Raw genomic sequence first — 27,936 nt, forward strand, 5'->3', positions numbered from 1 at the left:
GTATAGTTTTATCAAACTGCACAAAATATTTTACAACATATTCATTATAGAAGAAAATATCGGGCATAACTGAAAATAATTTTAACATTATGGATATGTGAAACCTTCAGTTTTTAATCAAATTTTTAAACATATCTGAAATTTTCGTTATGAGCACAACTGTCGACCACAATCAAAAAATGACCATGAATTCTGTGAAATAAGCTGGCCCAACGGTCAAAATATTTTTGTGGTCGTTGAGTGTGCTTACTTCTAAAAACATTCCCTTACGTCCTAAATATGGTAAAAAATGCCCGTTTTCCCAAAATTCTGCGATTTCAGCAATATTCCATGACATGTTGTGAACAAAATAATAAATCTATTAATAAAAAACTAAATTCCTTGCAGCAGATAAACATTCTGGTAGTAAACAATATATAGTTTTTTCAAATTATAGCCAATTTGAAAATTTTAAAAACTGCATAGGCCATATAAGGCTTAAGTGAACTTTGTCCTTTCTAGACATGAAAAATAAAATGAAATATTTGACCTTTGTGCTAGGGGTCTATTTTATCAACTAGTAAATCCATCCATTTATACAAAGGTTAAAGATCAGACACGAAAAATAATTCAAAACCTTTTACTTCTAAGCGTGGCCTTGACCTTTTAATGAAATGTCGTTTTATATTGTCACTGCATTCGCTCAAGTATTTTAATATCTATGTTTACCTAAGATATAACGTGAACAAACATAATGTTCTTAAAAAACAAAGACAAATATATCAAACAGGGAATGCCACGCACCAAAAACGCAGCCTCCCAAAAACGAAACCCACAGCACGCAAACGCGCACACCACGCGCGCGCACACACACACACACACGCGCGCGCGGGCACACACAAATCCAACACACAAGGACAAAACGAACAAACAAAACCTTTCTTCTCTGCGACCTGGACTTTTGAGCTAGAGATCTGAATATTGCAAGTGGGACGTTGTTGTTGTTGTTGTCTAATAATGGTAGATGATCATGTCAATTTATTACCGAATCTGGCAACGCATAAAAATGCTATCGGCCGGACACACGTACAGGAGTAACCTACAGTACCCCATACATTTATAATGGCAGTGCATAATAAGATCTTGCAGAATTCTCAACAATCCTTAAATTATAAACAAAACTTAAATTTAGTTTTCTGAATATCACTACTACAGCTTACCAAAAGCTTCTTCCGTAGTCGTAATACCTGTAAGGTTGCCGCTTAATTCATCTACTGCATTCTCCAGTAAATCAGTTGTCACAGATGGTAATACTACCTATAATTTAGTGATTCAGATCAAATGGCTGAACTTTTATGGGATACAGAAAAATATTCTAGACACATTTTCGCTATATCAGTATTTTTTACCAAGACTATTAAAACAAGCGGAAGAGTAGAGAAACTTTACCATAATTTGGTATGACAAATTATCATTTAAAGAGAATTCCTATAGTTTTTTTCCTTTCATAGAATTTTTTTAAATTCACATATATGATAGGAAAATTTGTGCTGAAAACAATGAACAAATAAAAACAATAGGTCACCAGGCTTGTTTTTGTGAAAAATTGTTTTGAACACACCCACTGTTGCTGAAACTGACAGCGATTTTTCAACATTTTCATAATTTTCTGCTTTTTTATAAATACCAACCAAAATATACATCCAGGCAGCACAATACGGTTTTTTCTTTTTACAGATTTTATTATATACTTATTTGATATCATAGTCATATTTGTAATGCTCTATCCTTACAATAATGAGTACAAATGAAAAAAAAATATTGTTTTATATTTACTTTTGTGAACTTTTTTCAATGAAAAATACCCATAGTGAAGAATTTTTTTTTTTAATTTTGAAAAAACTCTTTCATAGAATTTTTTCTTTTTCTTCTTGTGTATAGATAATTGTATTGTGAGCATAAAAATGGCTAAAATGTATGGGTCACCAGGCTAAATTTTATGTTAAGACCGCTAAAATACAACACCTGTTTGGACAGAAATGGCGCGAACCTGGCCAAATTGATTACATGTATGTCTGCTAAATGTTTTAAATTTTTTTTTAAAAATTCTTAATTCTTTCTATAATTGAATACTAAATAATCTAAAAGATGATATTGTCTTATCAGTTCTAAGTCAATTATCTTACACTTTTACATTATATGAACAACACTGTCTTTGTACTAAAATGCGATGTGAAAACACAACTACAAAAATAGCAAGATACCTGTCAGGCATGATACTTGTCAATACAACATAAACCAGTATCAACATTTGATTACTGATATAACTTATCAAAAATGTTATTTCATTCAAAATTCCTCATATTTAAGATTGTCTGTAACATGTTTCAACAAATGTTGACTTCAGTTCAGTTTTCCATAGAAAGTGTAGGCTGCGCAGAAAGATGCGCATAAAAAACTATAGGAATGAATTCCCTTTAAGAAGACAAATTAACCAATAGAAAATTTAAAGTCAAAGTATTTGTGCCAATGGCGAATGAGGAAAATGTAATATCTGTCTAAATATATTTACATTGAAGTATTCAAAGGAAGTGAACCCGTGATGAGATTTCGTATTCTCATTGACCATAAAACCAGCTCAAACGAGCCATGGTTAAGGTAAGAACTGGCGAATACCAAAATCATGTACGGACGTAGCATTACAGAACGGAAATTAGCGAATGTCATTATGCATCCACAACCTTAATGTTATTCCTGACCTGACCTACATAAGTAAAGAAAGTAATATTATGAATGTCCTGAAGTACCTGCATGTACCGTAAACTTAGTAATACTTGAAGTATATTAAGTATGTCCTTCATACAATGGTCGAGGTATCAGCATGTCCCAAAAGTACGGGATTGAAAACAAAAACAGCTTCTGACGAAGTGTTATAGAAGGGACACGTCCTAAATCTTTGGGTTAAAAAGTTATCAACAACTTGTAATTTTACGCAAAATGACACGTCCCAAAGCAGGTGCCAAAGAAGTTACGAACCGGCCAAAACGTAGTCGAAGAAGTTGCCATGATTATATTTTTATTTGTTATAGAAGTTACCTGTCTAAAATGTATGGCAAAAGGTCTGACCAACTCTAATGTAATTACCTGCAGCAGAATTGGTACGTCCCAAATTAGATGGTCTATGTACATTCCAACAACTTTTAAATGTTGTCGATAGTCCTTAGTCTTGTCTCCTTGTCGTAGTATTATCCCAGTATGGTTGCATGTCTCATTCGTTTGATAAATCAATGAATCTGCAAGCACATAATTCAAAAACAAATCATATACTACTAGTATTATAATATACAATTATTTTACGCGTTATCTGGATGTGACACAGCGGCATGTTGAAATCTGATATGAAGAAAGTATGGTAAATGTGCGATCAAAGTGGTCGATGGAATAGTGTTTGACTGTTGTGCACGATGTTTTGTGTTTATGGCAGCGAAGATATCTGTTGTAAGGAACAAAACATGTCGTCAAACAGGTGACTGACTAGATGAAATAAATTAAAGATATCAATACAAATACGAAGTATATCTATTCAACGTTATTTTCATGTTCTATTATAGACGTTTTATTTTACATACAATCAATATAATCTGAAAGTAGATCCCTCGGAAGCACCAAGAACAATGCAAACAGTGAAAATTGCAGACTCGATTTGATCGAGTCTGTTCATGAGCAGTAATGGAAAATGAAACACTGCCCATGCCCCCTAGCACCGGCTTAAGCGGTATTCAGTCTTCAAACGTAAATGAGTAGAAATCAATGATCCCGAAGGACCAGAAAATAAAACAACACTGAGATGAAGTCGGGGCGACTTTTTACGGCCGCCACACAGCACTTAACACCCGCTGTTGTAAAGTAAATATAATCTGAAAAATAGATCCCTCGGAAGCACCGAGAACAATGCAAACAGTGAAAATTCCAGACTCGGTTTAATTGAGTCTGTTCATGAGCAGTCTCGGATGTCAACTTAAATCGCGTCACACTACCATGTTGATCTATGTTTGAACAAGAACAATGAGTGATATACGCATTTTAGACAATGTATGTTTATTTGTTTTGCATTGCATAGGAAATGTATTTATGTGTTTTTATTAGAAATCAATAAACACATTTTGGTAACATAAAATTGTAGGTTAAGGTACTAAACCCTAAAGAAACAGCAGTCATTACAGCAGTGGTCTTGAATTGTGTGCATTGGTTAAAGTTACTTAATTGCTATTAACACATATTGAAAACACTGTCATGATTTAAAATGATAATATTATTTCTCAAAGAGTGCGTTATATTGATACAGTGCCAGTTTTAGTTATTTCTGGAAACGTAACACTACAATATTACAAACTTTATAACACAGAAGCCTAAACAAATCAATACTCCTACATTTTATCTTGATTTAAATGTGTTTTTTTTTTCATATGAATAATATATTGAGATATTACAAATTAAAACTTTAACTACATTTTTTTTTTGTTTTTTGTTGTTTTTTTTGGTTTTGGCCGCCATCTTGTTTGTAGCTAAAAGCTCGATTGCGCCACTTTCGCACAAAACTGTTTTTTGGTTTTGGCCGCAATCTTGTTTGTAGCTAAAAGCTCGATTGCGCCACTTTCGCACAAACCGGATGTATATGTCATACATTTTCAAGGTCCAACTTGGATTCTGCCAGACTATTTTGAAATAGCGCATTTCTCCCTATGTCGCTGCATATCCTGTCTACAAGAAATCTAACGGAAATTATTTTAATTAGGGTAAAAAAAGAATGGAGCGGTCTTCTTTTTTGACAATCATTTAACTAGCTTTTCTGCTATCTTATCTTTGAAGATGGTAAAATATATATTGCAAACACAAGTTTTGTTAATCAAGAGAATACGTAGCTCATAATGCGTTATTAACAAACTGTTACACATTTGTTAATTCTTACTTCCAGTTATTGAGTATGCGAACAGTATACAACGACAGAAATTCCAAAACATTTGAGACTGTCTATATGAAATGTAGAAAACCCCTGTATTTAAACTTATTGCTTACACCAGTCCGTCAAACTATTCCTCCTTCACACTTTTCCATTACGGCTATCTATGACCTGAAAGCCACAGAGTAGTCTGCCTTGGAGTACTTTGAAGACACTTAATACCTGTAGCTACGCTAAGCCAGGATTGTTTTCAGCAAAGGAAAGAGAAAAAAAACACTGGGACTTAGATCGGGCGAATATGTAGGTTTCGAAATTTGCTTTATCTGTTCAGTTGGTCTTGTAAATACTGCTGTACAATATTACTCGTGTGAAGATGCATTATTATGAATAAGTTCATTAAAATAGAAAAAGTGGAAACTCCACAGGTCGCTTGAAACAAGACATAAAACGAAAATGTTGCAGGCTCGCTTTGATTGAACCTGTTCATGGACGGTAGTAGAAATGCATGCTACCGTCCACGCCCTCTAGCCCCGGGTTGAGCAGTTTTCAACATTTACACATGATACAAGTATAAAAATAATTTAGAGATATCCACAGATGTGTATATACGGCGGTGCACAATGATACACTTGCATGTAAAAGCGGCGCATGGTCCCCAGTTTAAATAAAGGGTTTGCCCTAAACGAGAAAGCAATGAGCAGAACTAAACAAACTGGAATTTAGAAAGGGGATCTGAGGTTATGGAGCCTGCATTTCACTGGAACTGCCAAAAGACAAAATTAAAAAGCAGACACCATATCCAAGCTGTGATTATAGAATACCCAAAGCTATGAAAGCGGGCATATTAGAAACCTACTTTCAACAGCATTTGTATAGCGTTTTAGAAGTTTTTTTCAACACTGTATCATTTTTTTTATCTTTTGTCAAAATTTACAGTACCCACCTTTGACACACGTTCGATAATTTCATGCGTTTAAGTTAGAATTTCATAACTTCCCGATGAAATACCCACCGAAACAGCTATATACGTATTCGGGTAACTGCATGATATTTAGTCTTCTGCTACAATGGCTGCTACAGCAGCATTGTTAAGAAAAAATGCTGGCGTTTTATGGCGCCCTACACAATGTACATATTGGACTCTAGATGTTTCCCTATTGATTTCTTTTCCTAATCCACCTACAAACAAAGGCGTTGGATGGGAAAGAATCACCATGAACAGTTTTAAATTCTTTCAGATTCTGCTAAGCTGATATTTTCAGAGAACAACACTTTTTTGTAAGACCAAACTTCCTTTCTACCTGCAGCCTCCATGCTTAAGACGAAATTACACTAGTGTAAATGAGTGTTGCGAGTTGAAACGCTTATTACAAAACCAATTGTGCTGACAATTTCGATGTACATGGCCACTGAAACCATTTAGAAGTCTAAAGAAAAATCAGGCATGGATTTGTAAAAGTGTCTACAGTAGCGCGTTAGTCTCAATATTTTCTTAATTCCCCTCGTACATATTCCATAAACATTAATTCTCACCTCCGGTTATTGAGTATGCGTAGGACATACTGCAACGTATGTTATCCTTGTCTACAGGTAGAGCAGGCTCAATGCATATAACTGTGAATCTAGTCTCTCCTGCCACTCCTGATACTGGTGAAGTTTGACAATCAACTTGAACTCCTTCGAGATATTGCCAAATGTGAGAAGCCATACCTTCCCTTCCATCGTTAAGGGTAACTTAAAAGAAAGCATCTACTAACCGTTATTTCAAAATTTGATACTATTTCTTATCTGATATTTCACTGTTTGTTAACTGCATTTTACCAACATTTGCTTACTTTTTTCTGAAAGCGATATATCTAGTGAAATACAAAAGTATAACACGTTCTTGTACACCAAAATATGCCCATAAAATAAATGGATTTGTTTGCTCGAAATATTTTAATCAATGGAAATTTATGCTATAATTCCACTTGAAGAATCTGTGTGAAATACATTTTCCACAAATACATGATCTTTATATTAAGAAGAAATAATTAAATACAGAAAAACTTACATCCTTTTGTATAAAACAGTCACTATGATTTTAAAATGCTACTTATGGTAGAAATACAAATTTTTAATATAGAGAACACGAGAAGAACGGTATATGATATAATCCTCAATAAAAGATGAAAATTATGATAAAACATATTTTATATTACAAATGTAAAACAGTTTTAGGAAAACTTGAATTTGGTGTTAGTTACATGTATATCACAGGAATACGACTGATTTAAGCAAAAAAAGGTGTACATTAAATAAAGTCTACAACGAATGCACTATATCTCAGCAGAAAGCATACAAATACAGATATTTCCCTGGATGGAACATTTGTAAGTCAAAGATTTATAAATACAGGTGCATTTGTTAGTCGATTACGTATAAATACAGGTAATATTTTTCTTTATTGTACATTGGTAACTTGCAAGTGTATGAATAAAGGTAATTATTCCCTCAATGGTACATTTCAAAAATCGAAGATGTATAAATACAAAACCTTTTTCCTTTTATGGTACATTTTAAATCAAATTCTAATTGATAAAGAAAATGTTTCCCTTTATTGTATATTTATCTGCAGAATGTGTATAAATGACGGTCATACCTGTGCTTTTATAAACAAGCAAGATACGCCAAAGTATTACCAGAAAAGGTATAAACATAGGCGGTATATACCCTTTACAAAAATTGCAAGATACATGCAGTTAGATTTATCTATGTAAAATATGATATCTATAAGCAGCAAGTGTATAGTGGACGCAACTTGACCCCGATGGTTGACCTTTGTATTATAATACATAATGAGGCACAACTTATTATTGAAAAGGAGTGTACGTAAAATACGAGCTGCACGCGAAAATTGAAATATAAATTTGTGTGAATATAAATCAGTGTATTGGAAAGTTTTAACTGATCAAATGTAAGTATACATACTTTGATACTGCATTGTGTACAAACTTATTCTATATAAGTTATTATAAGTTATTATTGCAAAGTTATTATTCTATATACACGGCTATCCTAAGGCCCCCTTATTTCTACAATGAAATAATCGAAATGAATAATCAGCCTAAGGTCAACCATCGCGGTCAAATTGCGACCACTATACAAACTCAGGCAATATTTACCCTTTACAACGACTGCAATATACGTCCAGTTCTGTTTATCATTGTGAGGTATCGCGGTATAGTATCCTGTAGACTCGGTGAGGAATGTCACAGAGTTGACGTAATGCTCACACTCCTGAAAATATATTCACTAATACTTGCAACTAGACGCAGGTTTGAAAATATGAACAATTATTACATAAACCTTATTAATTTTTTTCCTTATTTAAATTAGCTGTTACTGAATGGCATTTAATTACGAATGTATCTCAACATACACAATTATTCGTATATCTAAATAAATTGTACGTATTTGACGAGGATTTTCTACATTAGAAGTAAATATCTAATGACAAAATATTTTCGTTAAATCATAATGTAATATGAAATTGTTCAAGATCACCTTTCAAAAAGGTTAAAAATCTGCTGTATAAATTGCAATGATGAAAGAAGAATTATTTTCTTTTAAATTTAAAGATGTGTTTTACTAATGGATACATTTTGGAGAACAGCTGGTAAATAACAAGAATAGAGTAATTATGTTGTAAACAAGAGAGAAAAGTTTGCGATGCGCTAATAAAAGATTTGCTATTTATTTTCTCAAGAACTGGACGTAATATACTAAAAAGACTAATTTTCATCCAAATTCTCCTCTTGAGTAACTCCATCATCAAAGGATTGTTGTATATTACATGTATTAAAATGTATTATCGAAGTATTAGAGTGAACTATATGAAATGAGCCGTGCCATGGGAAATCCAACATAGTGGGTGTGCGACCAGCATGGATCCAGACCAGCCTGCGCATCCGCGCAGTCTGGTCAGGCTCCATGCTGTTCGCTTTTAAAGCCTATTGGAATTGGAGAAACTGTTAGCGAACAGCATGGATCCTGACCAGACTGCGCGGATGCGCAGGCTGGTCTGGATCCATGCTGGTCGCAAACCCACTATGTTGGTTTTCCCATGGCACGGCTCAAATATATTTTTCGCTGGTAAGTAACTATAAAATGTTCAAATTTAGTCAAAACATGGACTAAAAAAGGAATTTGTTTGTTTTACATGTTAGATAAAATATTCTTCTCTCATGGACACCATATCTTACATTTTCACTCATGACTATGCCACTGGTGAAAATATCTGATGTTCACTCGTGAAAGATATGTCAACTTTGCACAAACATATACTAGCATATGCTAACAAAAGTCATTCAAATAACAACACACAATATGCCAATAACGGCATAATATATACTTACATACTTACAAACTATCGGAAAAGGAAATAACTTTGAACACATCAAATGAGTTTTCTGGAATTATACAATTAATTTTAGTACATTCTGATCCTCAAAAAATCTTCAGTGACTGGGTGGTTAAGGTCCCTGACATTTAACACCCACTTCTCTATGTTGTGGATTCGACACTTCGTTAGGGGTGAAGAATACGTTTAGTTGAGGACGCCATCCAACTGGCTTAAGAAACCGGTAGTCCTATCCAAATGCCTGCCCGTGTCTAGAATAATGCTCAGAGGGGCATCTAGGGTCTTCAGCCGCAAAAAAAAGCAGGAAAGTTGGCCTATCATAGTAACAATATGACTTTAAAGCCACCAATCAAATAATTATTCTCAGAAACTAAAGCTTAGCTAAAAATAAACAAGACGAAATCGGCGAAGAAAACAAACCTGTATAACTTCACTAAAACACTCTCTGATTGACCACTGGTACGAAGATACCTCATTTTCACAGCCGTCACAGTTTGCCATGAACTTTAGATCAGTGAATGGCGTCATATGTTGTCTACAGCTAGGTTTGCAACTGAAATAACAAGTAATTGCATTACAACTTTTCCCTTCGTGAAAACTTTTCGAATGCAGCATTGGATTACAATATTCGAAACATTTAGAGTTTTTGGGCCTAATTCTTGTACGCAACAAACTGAATTGTACATATAAGTTTAGATTATTAGACGTTTATAAAAATAAATCAATGTGGACAAGATGCCGTAACCTTGAGTTTTGGCTACGGACCTGTGTCTTCCACATGATTCCTGTTGTATGGGAAACATTTGAACCAAGTATTGTTAAATCTACTGATTGATTACATATCTATAGATCGGACAAAAAACAGCCCCTGTTAACCTTTGACCTCAAAGTGTTATCTCCACCTCTGAATTATGGGTCTAGGTAGTATTTCAATTAAGAAATATCGTAAATTCATTATGAATGCCAGACCGTTTACAAATCTGATATTTGAGTGTAATCTTGACCTTGGAGTTGTGAGACTTTTTTTCACATTATCTCGTTACTGTCAACAATGCACCAATAAATATAGGACCTGTTGATCGACAGCCTATTTATGGACCACATTCGAAACAGACCACATAACCCGTTAGCCTAAAAGTAATATAGGGAACTTTTGTTATAAGTTACATTAAAATATCTTCATTCATGGACTAGACATAAAAGTGGGCCTCCGAACTCCAAGTGTGACCTTAACTTTAAGAACACAGGTCTTAAATGAGAGACACCGACATGTTACAGGGAACAGATCCGTGCAGGGTAACATAAAATCCCTGGCATAATAAGTTATGGATCGGTCATGAAACTAAACACGTGAACCTTTGCTATGGGCCATGACCTCTCGGACGAAAATTGTCTAAACACACTTGCCAAGTGATGTTAAAGAGTAATGAATTGGACGAGAAACTAGACTTTTAAACATTTAAGACTTGTAACCTTAACCTTCAAGGTAAGGGCCTAAGTTTAGCTAGAAACATCATCTCGTTAAGAGAAATATTTGTACTAAATAATATAAAAAGCGCTTGATGTATGACAAAGATTGCAATTAACAGACAATGTAACATACTGTCCTCCAAGAGAGACAAACATTCTGAAAAAATTTAAGATCAAACCATAAATATGGCATCTAGTGTTAACGTCTTTTTTAATGATCTGACAGATGTGGCCTCTAGATTTATGACTGGACCCAGTGACCTAATTTTCAACCTCAGGTAACTAAGTTTTGAATTTGAATGAGATCTCATAGATACAAACATTTTGATAAACTTTTAAGGAAATCAAACACAAACTTTGCAAACAAAGTTTTAATTGAATCAAGTAAAATGTGGCCTTTTGTGTTTTAACAGTGTTTTCTACAATTTGGCTGTGTAACCTAGTTTTTGAACTTATAACCAAGTACAGTTTGAAACTTGAATTAAATTTCTAAACAAATATTCTGACAAAGTTTTACTAAAGTTGACGTAAATGGCCTCTAGAATTAACAATGTTTTCATGAAAAATAATTCAGTGACCTAGTTTTTGACTCCAGATGACCAAGTAACGGATCCGTCCGAGATTTTATTTTAGGTAATATTCTGAAAAAGTTTTATTAAGATTGGGCTTCAGTTGTGAGCTCTAGAGTGTTAATAACCAAACGGTTGACGACGCACGACACAGCACGTTCACAATAGCTCACCTACAGCAAAGATCGCCCAACACCAACTATATGAAAATGTTGCCGAATCTGTTCATGGATGGTATTGGAAATGCCAACTACCGTTCACTCTCTGGGTTGAACAGAACATTTACGTATGTTACAAGACCATTCTTCGTGACTGTATTATAGAATTCCACTCATACCGATACAAATGGAGGGGGCGGTCAGCTTGCATAGGATAGGTTGTGTACTTGCGACCCTATTTAAATGTCAAAACTACTATTATTAAACAAAGCGTAGAATACTTAAAATGGCAAAACCATGCAAATAATTTTATCAAACTGTTGAAAATTGGATCGTACCGAAATAAGTAAGTATTGTATTACCTAATACTTATACTCAGTCCGCCGATTTCAAATGGATCCAATTCTGAAACGAAACATCAAATTATGTAAAATTCACAGTCCATGCTGAACAGGAGCACCCCTGTGCGGAGCATTAGATGCTGAGTCAAACAGGAGCACCCCTGTGCGGAGCATTAGATGCTGAGTCAAAACAGTGTGCCTTTCATGTCATCGGTCAAAGAGTAAGACTCAAGTTATAGAGGAGAAACTTTACTACAGATTAAACCCTTATCATGCTGGACACGATTGGTTCTGCCTTTGCAACCAGTGTAGATCATGATCAGCACAGTGCAGTCTGATCATGATCTGCACTGTTCGCTATTCAGTCAGTATATTTTTGGTAAGCACCCCTTTTAACAGTTAATGGTACTGTCCAAATTGGAAGACGGACAAGTTTATTATAGAAATTAGCAGGGTTAAGGGTTAATAGGTCACCACCACCTGCACATAATACGTCCACTGACCACTTCACATGACGGGGACTAGAAACTTCAACAGAGGTAGATTATTTATTAAAATCAGCATAATACCATCCTTACGTTCTGAACTAAGGAATATAAAATGTAAATATTACTTCATTTTACACCCCTTTATTCTTTGATATTCTTCCCTCTATAAGATCATGGACCAGAGAAAAAGAACTTGTTTAAGGATGGTCTAATTTACAGATTCTTTTTCTATACGCGGAACTGTGAAAATTTTACTTTCCAATAAACACAAAGACAGAATACCAACATGAAAAGTCACATTCAAAGACTGTTTATAATCATTCAGAAACTCACATACAAAAGTCACGTGTAAATGTAAAGGGTGTGTGCAAAGAGTGCGTTCATGTATACATAAACAAAAATGAATGTAATAATAAACATGCATGAAAAAAAGAACATGCATTGCGTTGGGGAATGGTGAGTGGTAAAACCTCCACTAGAGAATTTAAACGAGTCTTAAATTTTGAAAACATAATTTTAGCCGCGCAATAAGAAAACCAACATAATGGCTTTGCGACCAGCATGGATCCAGAACAGTCTGCGCATTCGCGCAGTCTGGTCAGGATCCATGTTGTTCGCTAACGGTTTCTGTGATTGCAATAGGCTTTGAAAGCGAACAGTATGGATCCTGACCAAACTGCGCGGATGCGCAGGCTGGTCTGGATCCATGCTGGTCACAAAGCCACTGTTGGTTTTCTCATGGCGCGGTTTAATTCATCAGTTTCAGCATTAACATTTTTATCCGAACATGGAATTTGACCTAAATACTAAATATCTGACTGATCAAATTAAATGGACATACTTCAGACATTTTTTTTCAAAAATAAAAAATAAATATAAACTAATAAACTAAATTACTTTCAAACACTATAGAACTTTTAGAACAACTTGACATACACAAAAAAACGGACATTAATACCTCCTGACAATCCTGGTTTGAGGCATCTCTTTGGTTGGCATTCCTTTGGAGTAACTACTCCATGTGTTGGTTTAGAGGTTCCACTTTGTTTTTCCACCTCTGCTTCCGTTTGATTACAATAAAAATTGACAGGACATATAATACAGTCCGATTTCCCTGTGTCCGTCTGATAGTATCCATTTGGACAAGGCGAAGGTACAACAGCTCCTAAACAGTTACAACGACCATATCTGTCACATAATGAATAATCTTTTTATATTTCTTAAGGTTAATATATACTAATTAACCTGCGTCCATAACAATGGAAGTAAAACGTTGACGTAGTATAGTTATGTATAACCTGACAATATGTATAATGTCACTTTTTAAATAATATATCCCGAGCAGTGATTTGTCTTTGAATAAAGTCACTGCTTGGAGTTCAGATGTGAAGGAGTTATATCAAGTGGACACAGCCCGAGTAATATAACGACAGGCATCTGATTGACAAATAATGATTTTATTCAAAAGAAAATCACTATTTGAGATACATTATTTCGGTTACATATCATTACGCCCGACGTATAACCGCCCATCGTGTATAAATAGTGATAAAACATGGTTTTGCTATAAAATATTTCTTAATAAATCGAGGGCTGACCGGGAAACAATTGTATCTGACATTTTGACCAAAAATGGTTTTATTGCATTTTCTTAAGCCTTTTATTGTCATACATCTACTGCAAAAATATTATAAAAACTTTCCAATAATTTCTTGTTCTTTTTTTAATAATGTGAAAATATTGTATCTGCAACCATCAACTTCTTAAAAGTTTTTTGACCGGGAAACTATTGTATCTGCCTCCTAAGCACATACAATAGTTTCCCGGTAACTTTTCCTGTTACAGTCTCAATTTGAAAAAAACATTATTTGTGACATTATGATCTGTTATTTAAACACCAAACAAGGAGAAAATTTGTTACTGTTGTTCAGGTTTTATGTGAATATTAAAAAACTAAAATAAATAATAGTTTACATTAACATTTTCACATAATGTGATACAGATACAATAGTTTCACGGTAACTGCAAACACACTGGTTATGAAATAAAATGTTGTATGTGCAAATTTGTATGGGGGTGTCAGGTCTTGATTTACTTAGAACAAGTGAATCCTTCATGCAAACAGTGAAGTCCCTAATCATACATCACATTCTGTTGCATCTGAGGTTGGTCTTCAGCGTTTGCCAAAGTCCTCATTCGCAGATTGCTAGGCATGAATTGTTTAAACAAAACCTGTCCAGAAATGTTTGTGAGGTGACCCTCTACCAAGATGTTTCTACCAAGATATTTCAAGCTGTTGTTAAAATCACTTCTTTACATACACTTATGTAGGAAAAGATTTGAAAATATTATCTAGTCTAAAACCAAGAAGCCAAGAGCTTTAATATACATTTGGTAAATTGGTATCACTGAGGTGAGCGTTTCACGACTCTGTGGATCCTCGTGTTATTTTTATTGTTGGAAAATTGTTACTATTTTTTCAGAAAGAACTTGGCTTGTAAGCTTCAAAGCCAATTTCCCAAAAAAAAATAATGCTGAATACTATTACATAATTGAGCCATGTCATGCAAAAAAGTGTCTTCATGACTGAGTAAATTTCTGTCAAGACTTACTGTAGATCCAGGCTGTTCTGTGCTTTTAGGTTGTTGAAATAGGATCAGAAAATTGCTTCTTGAAAAAGTTTAATAGGTCTTTTGTTACTTAGCAAACACTTTGGGCCCTGATCAGACTGATCTGGGCCTACTGTTTGCAAAGTCCTGAAGATTACCAAAGGCAGTTGTTAGTGTGACGTGGCTCTATTATAACCATGTTAATTCATACAGTCATGGCTTACACTTTAATGGCTATGGACTTAATTTTGTACATACTTTTATGAAAATATAGAAGACAGAGTTAGCCATGTGTCATTCTGTTATGTGACATAATGGCTTATCTTGTTGCTTTTTCTTGTCCTTTACTTTTGAAAATGGCAGCATGACCAGATTAGGTCAATGATGCATTACCTTAGTTTCCTTTGTGACTCCTCTCGGATTATGCTGTTCTGTCACATGGGAGGGTTGTATGCTTCGGAGAGGGTAAGGACATGACAAAATGCCTAAGTTTTTATTCATTTATCGCACATGCGTGTGGTGATGTGCTTGCTTTCTGGCTTTTCATTTGCTGTCTGGTCATTTTTTAAATTTTAGCATCAAATATTGATAATGGTGATTAAATTATTGTAATAAACTGAAGTTCTGTTAAAAACATCTTGTCGATTTTGTCCTTTTTTATTTGTACTATAACGATTTAAATTTTTGAGTGTATATGAATACCTTTGTCCAAAAAAGAAAAAGAGACAGTGTTATGTAGAAATCTCTGTTTTAAGCAATTTTTTAAAATGATTCTTGATAATATTCTGTCTTTACCAAAGTTTCACTATACTACTGTAGCTGGAACACAGGTGAGGTAAATTAGGCCTTAATTTTTTTTTTTGTTTTCGGTAGCATGCACAAAATAAATTAGGGTAGGTAGGTTGGAAAATGTTTTTGTTTGTTTAAAATTATTGAGACTTTTCGGAAATTATTTTTATGTCAAGAAATGAATACAAATATGGGGGTTATGTCTTTAGAGCACCAATAAGTTCCTTTCTAACATCAATGACAATGTTTAAAGCATAAAAAGTGCAGTTCTGCATTTTTTTATTAAAAATTAAAAAAAAAATTCGCTAAGGCCATAAAAACATTAAAATTTTAGGGTCGGACCAACCATTTTGGGTAGGTCGGAATACTGTAAACAAACAGTGGAAACAAACAATTTTTTTATGCCTTACTTCAAAAGCAACAGAACTCAGTGTAACTATGCCACTGCACATCAATATTGGCTATAAGTTAAAACACAAAAGTGCTGTACCATTACTGAAATAATGACAGTGGAATTCACGGACTGTCCTGAAAAATTAAATTCTTGTTGAATATTTGGGAGGGGTGAAACCGGTCCAAATTAAACCAACATAGCTGTGCATCTGCGCAGTCTGGTCAGGATCCATACTGTTTACTTTCAAACCCTATTGCAATTAGAGAAACTTACAACAGTTAGCATGCAGTAAAGATCCTGACCAGACTGCACAGATGAGCAGGCTGGTCTGGATCCACACTGGTCATAAATGCTCTTTGTTGGTTTTCTCATGCTGCAGCTCATTTCCCCCTTGTATAACTTCATTTTAGCATAAATCAATTTCTTGATTTCTTGTATGAAATTTATATCCAGATGTAATGAAATGTGTGCAGTCAAGTATTAATGCATACGCTTGCAAAAAAAATAAATATATAAATAATAATAATAATTTAAGGTAATGATAAACATATTTTTATTTTATTTGACCATTATTACTGGCTTAAGATATTGTTCAGTTTAATTCATTTACCAATTTATCAATGGAAATACAAAAATATAAATACAGATAAGTGATAATTCAATGAGATAATAATAAAAAATGAAAAAATAATTCAAGTGCAGATACAATAGTTTCCCGGTCATCAGAAAGAAAATACTGTATCTAACACTATTTTCATTGTATATTTGTAATTTATGTTATTTATAAGTAAAACAATAATTCTATGCTTAAAGCAATATGAATTTTATGAATAATATTTAATGAATAATGCAGATACAATAGTTTCACGGTAATTTTTTAAATTCAATAACATCATTTTGAACGTGAAACTATTGTATCTGACACTTTTTGCTAAATCTTAAAAATAAATTATTTGAGTACATTTTAAAAGCCAACATATTATTTCTTATTTCAATTGATAATGATTTACTAAGAATGGTAATACTAAGCTGTGTTTTTTAAGAAAATATTCAGTTTTTTCTTTCTCCTGTAAAATTTACAAAAATGCAGATACAATAGTTTCCCGGTCAGCCCTCGAAATGTATTTCTGATAGTTTGGACTCGATCCCATTCCCCCTTGAAAACAGTAATAAAAGTTTTTTTCTGACAACAAACACGGTATTTATAAAACATTAAAGGCTACAAGTTAAACTCCTTAATCGTGAATAGACTATATTACATATTCTGTCTATAAAATTCACTTCTAAGTAACGCAGGCCTGTTAGTTTCATCCAGACAATTTCGAACTAAGAGGAGTTATCTATACAAACCTTTCATTTTAGTAGATAAAATGCTTAAATTATGTATAATGATTTTTGACCAAATCGCTTTAGAGATACATGTGTTAGTAAATTTGGACCAGGTCCGGTAAGGAGTTATCCAGGCGAGCGTTTCATAAATTATCGCACAAACCAATATGAATGAAACCTAAAAGAAGATCCTTTTGAAATATGAACGCGACCAATTTGATCCCAAAGAACAAGTAAATATAATGCAATTGAGTCCAAGGATGGAGGAAAGTTTATGGCAGTCACACGGCATGTTATGATAATGAGCAAAGTTCTAACCCGCCACTTCACACTTAGTAATATATTTCAAAATAATGAACCGAAATTAATGAATTGAATGAATTTTCTAACATACTAATAATAATAACCCTTGAAAAAGTATAATATGGCATACGGTATTAAGACAATAACTGAATTTGGTGTGAACCATCTCCTCCACCCCCACACCCAAAACAAAATACTACAAAATAGAATTTCATTTTTAGCAATTTGAATATATATTTTAAGCATTCGTCTGCAACAATTCATGTCTCTCAGCAAATCGGACGAAAGTAGACATACCGCTCATGAACTGATTCGAACTAAACATTCACAATATTCAGTTGTTTGTCGTTGTTTTTCGGAATGGCAGTTGCTTCAAGAACCAGTTCCAGTAGTTTTGAAACTGTAAACGTACAAACAATCTGAAACTGTCAATATCTATCAGTTTTTCTTACAAGATTTTATTATACTTTAAAACTTAATGTCCTACGAAACAAGAGGACCATGATGGTCCTGAATCGCTCACCTGTCCCTACATCGTCGTTTTTTGTCTATTATTTGCCACAGTGACCTAGTTTTTGAGCTCAGGTGACCAAGTTTTACACCTGACCTAGATATCATCAAGAAAAAAATTCTGACCAATTTTCATGAAGATCCATTGAAAAATATGGCCTCTAGAGAGGTCACAAGGTTTTTTTATTATTTGACCTACTGACCTAGTTATTGATGACACGTGACCCAGTTTCAAACTTAACCTAGATATCATCCAGGTGAACATTCTGACTAATCTTCATGAAGATCCATTCAGAAGTATGGCCTCTAGAGAGGTCACAAGGTTTTTCTATTTTTAGACCTACTGACCTAGTTTTTGACCACAGTTGACCCAGTTTCAGACTTGACCTAGATATCATCAAAATGAACATTCAGACCAGCTTTCATACAGATCCCATGAAAAATATGGCCTCTACAGAGATCACAAGATTTTATATTATTTGACCTACTGACCTAGTTTTTGACGGCATATAACCCAGTTTCAAACTTAACTTAGATATCAAAAAGGTAAACATTCTGACTAACTTTCATGAAGATCCACTGAAAAAAGTGGCCTCTAGAGAGGTCACAAGGTTTTTCTATTTTTAGACCTACTGACCTAGTTTTGGACCGCACGTAACCCAGTTTCGAACTTGACCTAGATATCATCAAGATGAACATTCTGACCAACTTTCATAAAGAACCCATGAAAAATGTGACCTCTAGAGTGGTCACAAGCAAAAGTTTACGCAAGGATGGACGGACGGACGGACGCACGGACGGACGACGGACGCTGCGTGATCACAAAAGCTTACCTTGTCACAAAGTGACATGTGAGCTAAAAAGTAAATGGATAACGTCTTAAGTCGCAAGTTATCAGTATGTACCTTCAGGACAGTAATGTCCGATCCAACATACATCTGTTACAGTAGATAGGCCCAGATTTGGACAATAATATCCTGGTGTACACTGTTCACACTGTGCTGAACCGCTGTTACTGGTAAAAGTCCCCGCTGAGCACGGTGACTTTAAACCTAAAATGTAAATTGACCTTTTATTTAGTGTTAACTTAGTGTTCTATGTCAGCATTTAAATCTTTAACACTATACATTAAAATATGTGTTCATTTTGTTACACTCAACAGAATAAATCTGAGTAGAATTACTGAAATAATGAAAACTTTGATAAAAATCTTTTGTTGCGAGAACAAATACAATTTGATTTTATTCATGGAAAATATTAAAGGTTGTTATCAAAATTCGAAATGACACAGAATGTGTGAATGATTTGATGCATATTTATTTTGCTATAAGCTATATGATTCTAATTTCTTAAAATGTAAACATATTATAAACAAAATAGTTCTTTTTCTATAAGTATATCAGATATGAAAGAAATTTATTTCAGATAAAATATCCACTGTTGCGTAAGAAATCCTTATAGGTCTATCCCACTTACCATTCACGCAAAAATGGCCAGTTGGACATATTGTTGGATATTCATAAGTGTTCTCGCAGTAGTACCCGTCAGTACAGTCACACCCCGTCTGGTAAGTGTTTGCTAAAAACAGCAGTTTCCAAAATCAATATAGCCTATATACCAATAAAAGAAAATGTCCTTTGTTTTATATAAAATTCAGCTATTCAGAACAATTTTGATACAGTTTCTAGATTTTCACTCCGTCGTAGACCTATTTTCCAAAAGATATTCATACATTTGCATCAAGAAAACGAAAAGAAAAAGGGGTGTTAAATTGTATGCAGTGAAATGCAAGTCAACTGAAGTCAGGTAACCTCATATTGCCGCATTTCAGAAAGCGGTCCGCAGAATAAACACCCTACTTTCGTTTTCAAGTTAACAACTCGAAAACATGAGAATATTTGCAAGAAAAGTGTCTTATTTTAGGTAAAATTCATTCCACGAACGTAATAATGTCAACTTGACCTCCGGTTTACGTGCAAATGCGCGAAAAATGGAAAATTAGGATCTATTTATTAGGAATTTCTTTCGACCGAATTACTGCTATATAACCCATGCAGAAATACCGGTAAACCCGATTTGTGCGTAAGAAACTGTTGTTGTGCTTCCAGAACACATTAGAAAATGAAATTAGTTTAATTACCATAAGAACCATTTCCTATCTAGTGAGTATTTTTACATCAATAAAGAAGCTTCTTATTTATACAAATATTAATAGAGATTTTGACTACTGCGGATTTGAACGAAAGTGTTTTAAATAATTCTTTATCCACATCTACACTTTGAACACTTTCTAACCATTTTCCGCCGATACGTAACCATATCTTACATGCTTATAATTAAGCAATTGATTGGTTCTCCCTAGCAGAAACGTTCATAACACCAAATGTTTCTAGAACTTAGTAACAAAAACATTTATCTTGTTTAAGTTATTCTGGTAATTTTCATAACTTTTAGGAGAAGCAGCTATCAGTGAGTAGTCTACTTGTTATGTATAATTTAAATAGAAAAGCCAAAACAAAAAGATGTACACTTATAACATTGCAATTTGCTTTCCAGTAAAAATACATTTCGTGATCTTTATTGACAATATCTTTAAATCCAGAAAAAAGTCAAATAAATCGATTCAGTTTTGATTTCTTCTGTCAGAAAAAAAGTTTTAGGTAGAACGTATGTTCTTTCTGAAATGTTGGTGTCCGATTTTATAATGCCATTTTGTTAATTTTTTGTGAATAATTTTCGAATACACGTGTAATCTCACGTGAAAGGTCACCCTTGATGTTATTGCACAAATGTTGTTGATACGAAATAAACGTATTTTTCTCTTTCTTTCTATACCACAAACATAGCGAATATAGATATATTTTATACCACTTTATATCCCTGAGGATCCTCCGAATCAAATCTTGATGAATCTGAAGAGGGATTGATAATTTAAAGCCAGGACAGACATCTCTGGATGGAGACATGTACCAGAAAATTTGGCAGAAGAAATGGTTTAGAAACACTTTAAGACGTTAAAGACTCTCTGCTGAAATATTATAAAAGTAACAGCTATTCACATATTGGTGAAACCTATATTTACACTGAGCTATAGCTAAGTTCCAATTTTTCATGAAATTTGAAAAATCTAGACTAACGGGACAAACGTACTTAATTTTGCAAAGAGGAACTATTGATCAAATTACAATACTTTTCGCTGTAAAGGCCAAGGTCACAGTTCTTTTGGTTTCTATTTTACATTATTCAAAATGGCGGTCATTAAAAGAAAACGCTTTTTTAGTAAAAGTTAACCAATATCTTATTCTTGATACATACTTTATGAATAAAGCGATTTATAGCTATTCCTAGGTTCAAGTGATATATTTGCATGAAGAGATGTCAATTGTCACATCATTGTACATCCGTCCGTCCGTACGTCAAAAATGCCTTCTTTTTAAAAAACAATATACAATGTACTTGAATGTATGTGTGTAATTACAGATGATCCCAGTAAAGTGCAACTTGACTTTAATTTTGTATTGGTGTCGAGAAAATATATACGGCTGACCAGATTTCAGCGGAGGCATATTATTTTTTGTTTCGTTCGTCTGTCCGTCCGTCACAAAATTCATATGTCTCAGAACAGCTGTTTGTCAAAATCTGAGTTTTGTTGATCTCTTTCATTCTTTTATTTTATAAATTGTTAATGCCTAATTCTACTTGTATTATTCATGTGCAGTTGTGAGATAAAGTGGCTGTTCCTGAAATATCCTTTTATTAATGTAAAAAGTATGTACAAAACGATTTGATTTTAACTGCTTTAAGAGCAATATTGACTTTGTTTATAATGTTGCTGCCGCATTTGTTGTTATGACCATAAATATATCGATTTCCTGTTAAATCTTATTTTCAATCATTTATTAATGATATATTTTTTAAAGGTTTAAATATCTGATTCGTATAGCAGAAGGTATTTCTAAATCCATTCTTTTTTATTATCTCCCTTTACGGTTTTGATTGAATATTTTCATTGGTAGAGAACAACTACAGCATGCGACATACTAAACATCTAAGCTTCCGTGCAGTCCGATCATGATCTGCACTATTCGCTACTCAGTCAGTATCTATTAGGTAAGCATCCCTTTAAACAGTTAATGGTACTGTCCAAAATGAAAGATAAACAAGTCCATTATAGAAATTTAGCAGGGTAAGGGTTAAAAACTGCTGATATGATAACTAATAATTAAAAAATGTACGTGAATGTCTTTCGTACAAAACGTTATAGATGATTTAGTCATACATTTAGAAAGCTATGAGTAAATCATAGTAAACCGAATACTAGAATATTCCCAAATGACCGCAGAAAATATATGATATTTAAACTTTTTTATTAAGACAGTAGAAATAGTAAAAATAAGAAAATAAAAGAATTAATCCTTCGACTGATCTTCTACTCTTGAATTAACTGAGCAGACTAATTTGAGCATTGGTGATTCTTACCTTCAAATGAAGGATAATCTCACTTTGATTTTAGATATAAATTATGATTATATATATCTCACGAAACTGTCGATATTCAATGTTATTACATACTCGTTTTTATTCCCCGTTAAGTTACAATGGTACCGAAAACGTCAATATTTTTCCATACACTGACGCCTGAATTTCATATCAGGTGCGTGACGTAATTCAGTGTGTGTTGTTGCACTATTTTTTCATTTAGTTCAATATTGTAAATCCTATTCAGGCTATTGAACAAATTTTATATTTACATTATATTTATACGTATAGATGTGTGTGTAATAAAAAGATTATTATCTTTGCATCGGGAAATATGCACTCGTTCTTCAGCGGAAGAATACTGCGCTCCTAAAGTCGCGCAATATTTCCACTGAAGAACTCGTGCATACTTCCCGATACAAAGCTAATAACCTATAAATATTACCTTTGCTGCATAAAGGTGGTATATACCCTGGCTCACATCCTGACAGACAGCTGCCATTGGTTGCATCACATTGTGAGAAATCTTTGCAGAATCCGCACTCATTACAAGCTTTACCCCATGTCCGATCCTTACATTCTGAAGTAAATGCATTTAAATTCTTGTAAAGATAAATAAAATGAACTAAATATTATATAAAAAAATAAGCAATTATACATACCGGCTATAGGATCAGAAGAATTTTTTCCTGGTTTCGACGTGCTAGTTTTCACGAAAATTAATTTTTAAAATCAACCTGGCTAACGCTCATAAAATAATTATTTCATTGTCAAGAAGGGCATACATGTATATTTTGTTACATTGCATAAATATACCCTTTCAAAAAGTGGGAAAAGCGCTTTTGATTAGTATTTTGTATTTAATTTACATTCGTTCATTTTTATTTGAATTAATTTTCAACAACGAGAACTAATTTACATTATAAATTGTTACTAATCATATCTCATGGGAAATATAACTTATTTAAGTTTAAGCTACCTCCGTAAACTCTGAAGTCACAGAGTACAAGTTGTGTGGACATGTTTGCAAGTTGAATTCGTATTTGATTTCCTACCGGTGCACCAGTACAATTGACTTTGAACGTTGCATCTTGGGGAATGTAGTCGTCATGTTGGTAACACGATACTCCATTGGTACGATATACAAAGTTGGTGAAGTCGGACATCGAAATATTATGTACGGTTACCTTAAAGAATGGAAAATATGCTGAAAAGATAAAAAGAGGCCACACTTTACAATTAGATAAACGATTTTCTAAAATCGTTATTGTGTTTCACACAGCAAACTGTTTATATAAAATTTACAAACAACTTAGAAGCAATATTTACAATTAATAATTGTATGCATAATAAAAATTGGCATGACCAAATTGTTATAGATTAATAATTCAAATTATTGTGAAATATAAAAAAGTATCTAGAAACTAAAATACTCAAAACATTTATGTAACGCATTGATTTTGGATACTTTCTCTAATAAATCATCGACAGCTGGCAACACCTCTTATAAAAAGATCAATTTTACAGGTCTTACACGAGTAATTGTGTCTGGTAACAAACAAGAGCTTTCTGAATGTTGCATCGTAAGGCAACCAAAGCGACCACCAAGGTGCAACCGTTCTTGTTGCCAGTCTTTCTTCAGGAACAGCACTGTCAGTGAAACTGCACGTGGATGAATCATTATCATTAGCTAGATACGAGTACTTTGCAGGATATATATTGTCGATTTGACGAGATAACTCCGCATGTGCAATATTTTCTGAAAGTGAAATTTAATCAGAATTGTACATATCGAATTGAATGTATGCAGATATACACATTGTTATTATGACGATAACGAAATTAATGGTGATGCGAACGCTTTATGAAATTGAATTCACTAAAATGTTTAAAGGGTTGAATTCTTTTTTTTTAATTATGTAAAAGAATATTTGACATTTTATCACTATTAATATAATTTTGACCTGCTGTAAAACGAGTGCATTTGCTGTAAAAGTTTCTCTGTGCGTTGCATTCCATATCTTTGCTAGTATCTGTTCTAACTGTTTCCATAGAAATGACGGCGAACGTGTTACTAGTTGGAACTGAGTCGGGACGTGATTTTACTGGTTGTTCTGCGTTTCTTGGCTTCAGTGTTTTAGGGTTTCTTATTCTTGAAGTTGTCATAGTGTCTTTTCAGTCAGGAAATTCGTCCTGAACTACCTTTTTCTAAACAAATAACTTGGCTTGGTAACCAATATGAATACTACCCTAAGGATTGGTTGTTGATTCTTTCTTAAAGCGAGGCCATAATCTTGCACGAGCTTCGACAATTTCCCTATGATAATACTCGGATAATTCCGTACTCGGTTCCTTTCAGTTTATATGCACCGTCCGGTATCAGTTCAATGTCACGCTTATCTTGGAAGCGGATAATAACTGGCCGCATTCCATCATCGGTCGGAATTCTATAAGGTGTATTTTGTCAACATACATGTTAGTGGTTTCAAGATCGAGGTAGTCACTGAGTCAGCTATGAAGGTCGAGATGATGTCCTCCAAATTTTTCCATTTACGGTCCCGAGGAATCCGCGAAAAGTAAGATTATTCTTCCGATTTTTAGCTTCACTGTCTATACCTTTATATTCTAATATTTTGAGCCTATTACACGTGCTTTCGTTTTCTTCTGTAAAAAAATCATAACGAGTTTCATGTTTTCCACCTTGCTCGTTATGGAGTTCGCTTTGTGCAGCATTGTGATCAATTTATCATCAGTGTTCATTTGTTTAAATTCATCTTTGATATCGCATGTGTATCAATATTAGTTTCAAATGTCCCACCTGTAGATCTCCTTTTACTTTTAGAATTTTGGTTCACCTGCCACGTCCGACAAATACGGCCGCCATTGCTGATACCGAAGCCTCCATTGCCGTGCATGTCTTTGCTAGTTGGCCTTTCTCCTCTGGTTTCTCCTAATTTTTATTAAGCACTAGATCTACCAATAAAGGCCCTAAGATAGGGTTTTTAATAGTTTGTTAATTCATTTATTTTATTTTCTTGGGTTTAACGTCGTACCGACACAATTATAGGTCATATAGCGACTTCCCGGCTTTGCTGGTGGAGGAAGACCGCAGGTGTCCTTTTGGGCATTATTTCATCACGAGCGGACACCTGGCTAGGACCACCGATCTTTCGCAAGCCAGCTGGATGGATTCCTCACATGTAGAGTTATTTGTTATTCTACATATTAATATGAGGGAAACAGTTAAGTACCACTCATACTAAAAGAGTTTCACTTCACCAAATACATCCTCTTCCAATATTTCTACCAAAATGTCAAAAATACACCCACAATGTAATTTAAACAGAAACCAGCTTTAATTTAGACCTCACTGGCCGTGCCAAGTTAACAAAAAGTGTTCAAAAACCTGTTTGCAATTACGGTCTCAAGCTGGTTCCTTTACTATTATAGTTAGGTCTTTATACGACAACATGTTTATATTATTCTTTGATTGTTATGGTTCTCATGCCTTGTTGAACTCAAGAAGGTTGTCAATGATGAAAGTTAAGTGCATACTGTAATGTTATACAAAAATATTTTCTGTATCTAAACGTTTTAATAAAGAAAAATCATAATTATCAAACTGTTAACATGTTATCGTTTGAGTTATCGTGCGGGCTATTGAATTTCAATAAGTAATTGAGACTATTTTAGATGGCTTAATCAACGTTATTGTAATCATTCTTGAAATGTATGTGATACTCACTATACTGGCAGCTGGGTCCCACCCATTCAAAGTCACATCCTGAGCCACATTCGCCTGTAGTATAATTACATTGTTCATTGTTGATGCAGTGACATGCGTATTTACAGGCAGTTCCGAATCGCTTGGTACCGTCTGTAGTTGGACTACATTGTGCATCTGGATAAAATGTCATAATTATTTGGAGATTGTACCAAAGAAAATATGACCTACATTTGTTTCAAACTCGTTGTATTCGAAATACAACATGTACACTTTTCTCAAGGCTTACACTGACGATTTTTTAATTAATTGTGCTGAAAGATTACTAGATCTACTTCAGATCTGTGATTTTTTTTTCAACATCTGACGAGAAGAATTCTAAGACTTTTCCCGATGCATTGGCAACCATAGTTTTTCATGTTCATACAGGCAACCACCCATAAAACATTCCATAGGTATTTAATTAAGATTTGCCAAGTATTTTAGGAGTACATATTATAAATTATCGTTAGAGATGGACCACTACAGAAGACTGAAACCATGGACACAGGATATCCACAAAACCACATCTTAGCACTTCATACCTATCATTGCGGTGAAGTTTCATCAAAATCCGACAGGGATACGCTGACAAGACGTTTTGCCCGGTTCGGAGGAAAAAGTGACAGATGGACAAGATACAAATAATTTAGAGACAAACATGTATAAAAGATCATCCTTAGAAAATACAGAATGTGATTTTTATGTGCGAAAGGTCTTATTTGCAGTCTAGAATGTATATAAAAATCGTAAACTTTGATTATGAAATAAAGGTTGTTAGGGCTAGGTAGTCTCTCCACATAGAGGGGGTAAATATTTTGAAAAGTAAAGACAATTATTTTCATTGAGCATTGATCCGAAGTATTTTAAGCAAAGCCTTTAATGTAGCAATATCGTCCCTATTTAAATGTGTGTAATTTGCAGACGCAAGGAGAAACTTTCCGCCCGGGGAACAATCTATGTGGTTTTCCCTACTTCCTGAAAGGGAAATTTGATACTTATAATGGTGGCTGGCTTTCTGTTCGGTAAGCAAAATCTCCATTGTTTAGAAGTTTCTTTTCAAAAGGTCCGAATAAGTATACAAGGTACCATAAAATGAAATCCTAAGAGATGTGTCTTACTTTCAACCGTTCAACCGTTCGTTTTTTCATGCAATAAAGTTTTCCATTTAACGTTTTAATCTGAAATTCTAATTAAGTCTAAGTATCAGTGTTTCATGAAGGCTTTAAGCAAATATAGAAGCGAAAGAAATACTCATAGTCATTGTGCAGTGTATATATACATACCAGTTGTGTTAAAATCACTGGTCACACACCTCAACTTCCCAATGAGTACTTTAAAGAAAAAGAAAAATATAATAAATGCAAACGTATGCGCAAGAATTAGTTTTTGT

General features: G+C 33.9%; 1 protein-coding gene across 1 annotated transcript; it reads right to left on the reverse strand.

The window, feature by feature from the left end:
- Positions 1–1,188: 1,188 nt before the first annotated feature.
- LOC123532096 (uncharacterized) lies at positions 1,189–27,873 on the reverse strand. The gene is made up of 14 exons (XM_053517944.1): positions 27,830–27,873; positions 26,526–26,681; positions 24,315–24,539; positions 23,760–23,987; positions 23,226–23,360; positions 19,778–19,879; positions 19,207–19,353; positions 13,326–13,532; positions 11,901–11,943; positions 9,762–9,894; positions 8,104–8,218; positions 6,473–6,673; positions 3,124–3,272; positions 1,189–1,296 (listed from the first exon to the last, which is right to left on the reverse strand). Exons 4-14 carry the CDS (start codon positions 23,944–23,946, stop codon positions 1,189–1,191), a joined length of 1,527 nt encoding a protein of 508 aa, XP_053373919.1. The 5' UTR covers positions 23,947–23,987; positions 24,315–24,539; positions 26,526–26,681; positions 27,830–27,873.
- Between the last annotated feature and the right edge of the window lie 63 nt (positions 27,874–27,936).

The sequence above is a fragment of the Mercenaria mercenaria genome, chromosome 11 (genome assembly GCF_021730395.1).
Source record: "Mercenaria mercenaria strain notata chromosome 11, MADL_Memer_1, whole genome shotgun sequence".
Classification (NCBI taxonomy): Eukaryota; Metazoa; Mollusca; class Bivalvia; order Venerida; family Veneridae; genus Mercenaria; species Mercenaria mercenaria.

Excerpts from the sequence above, each read along its gene's own strand:
- LOC123532096 (XM_053517944.1), bottom strand. The coding sequence starts at position 23,946 with ATGTCCGACTTCACCAACTTTGTATATCGTACCAATGGAGTATCGTGT. Across the intron at positions 8,219-9,761 it reads GTTTTAGTGAAGTTATACAG|GAGTGTGAGCATTACGTCAA; the intron begins GTTTGTTTTCTT and ends ATATATTTTCAG. Across the intron at positions 3,273-6,472 it reads CGCATACTCAATAACCGGAG|ATTCATTGATTTATCAAACG; the intron begins GTGAGAATTAAT and ends ATGTGCTTGCAG.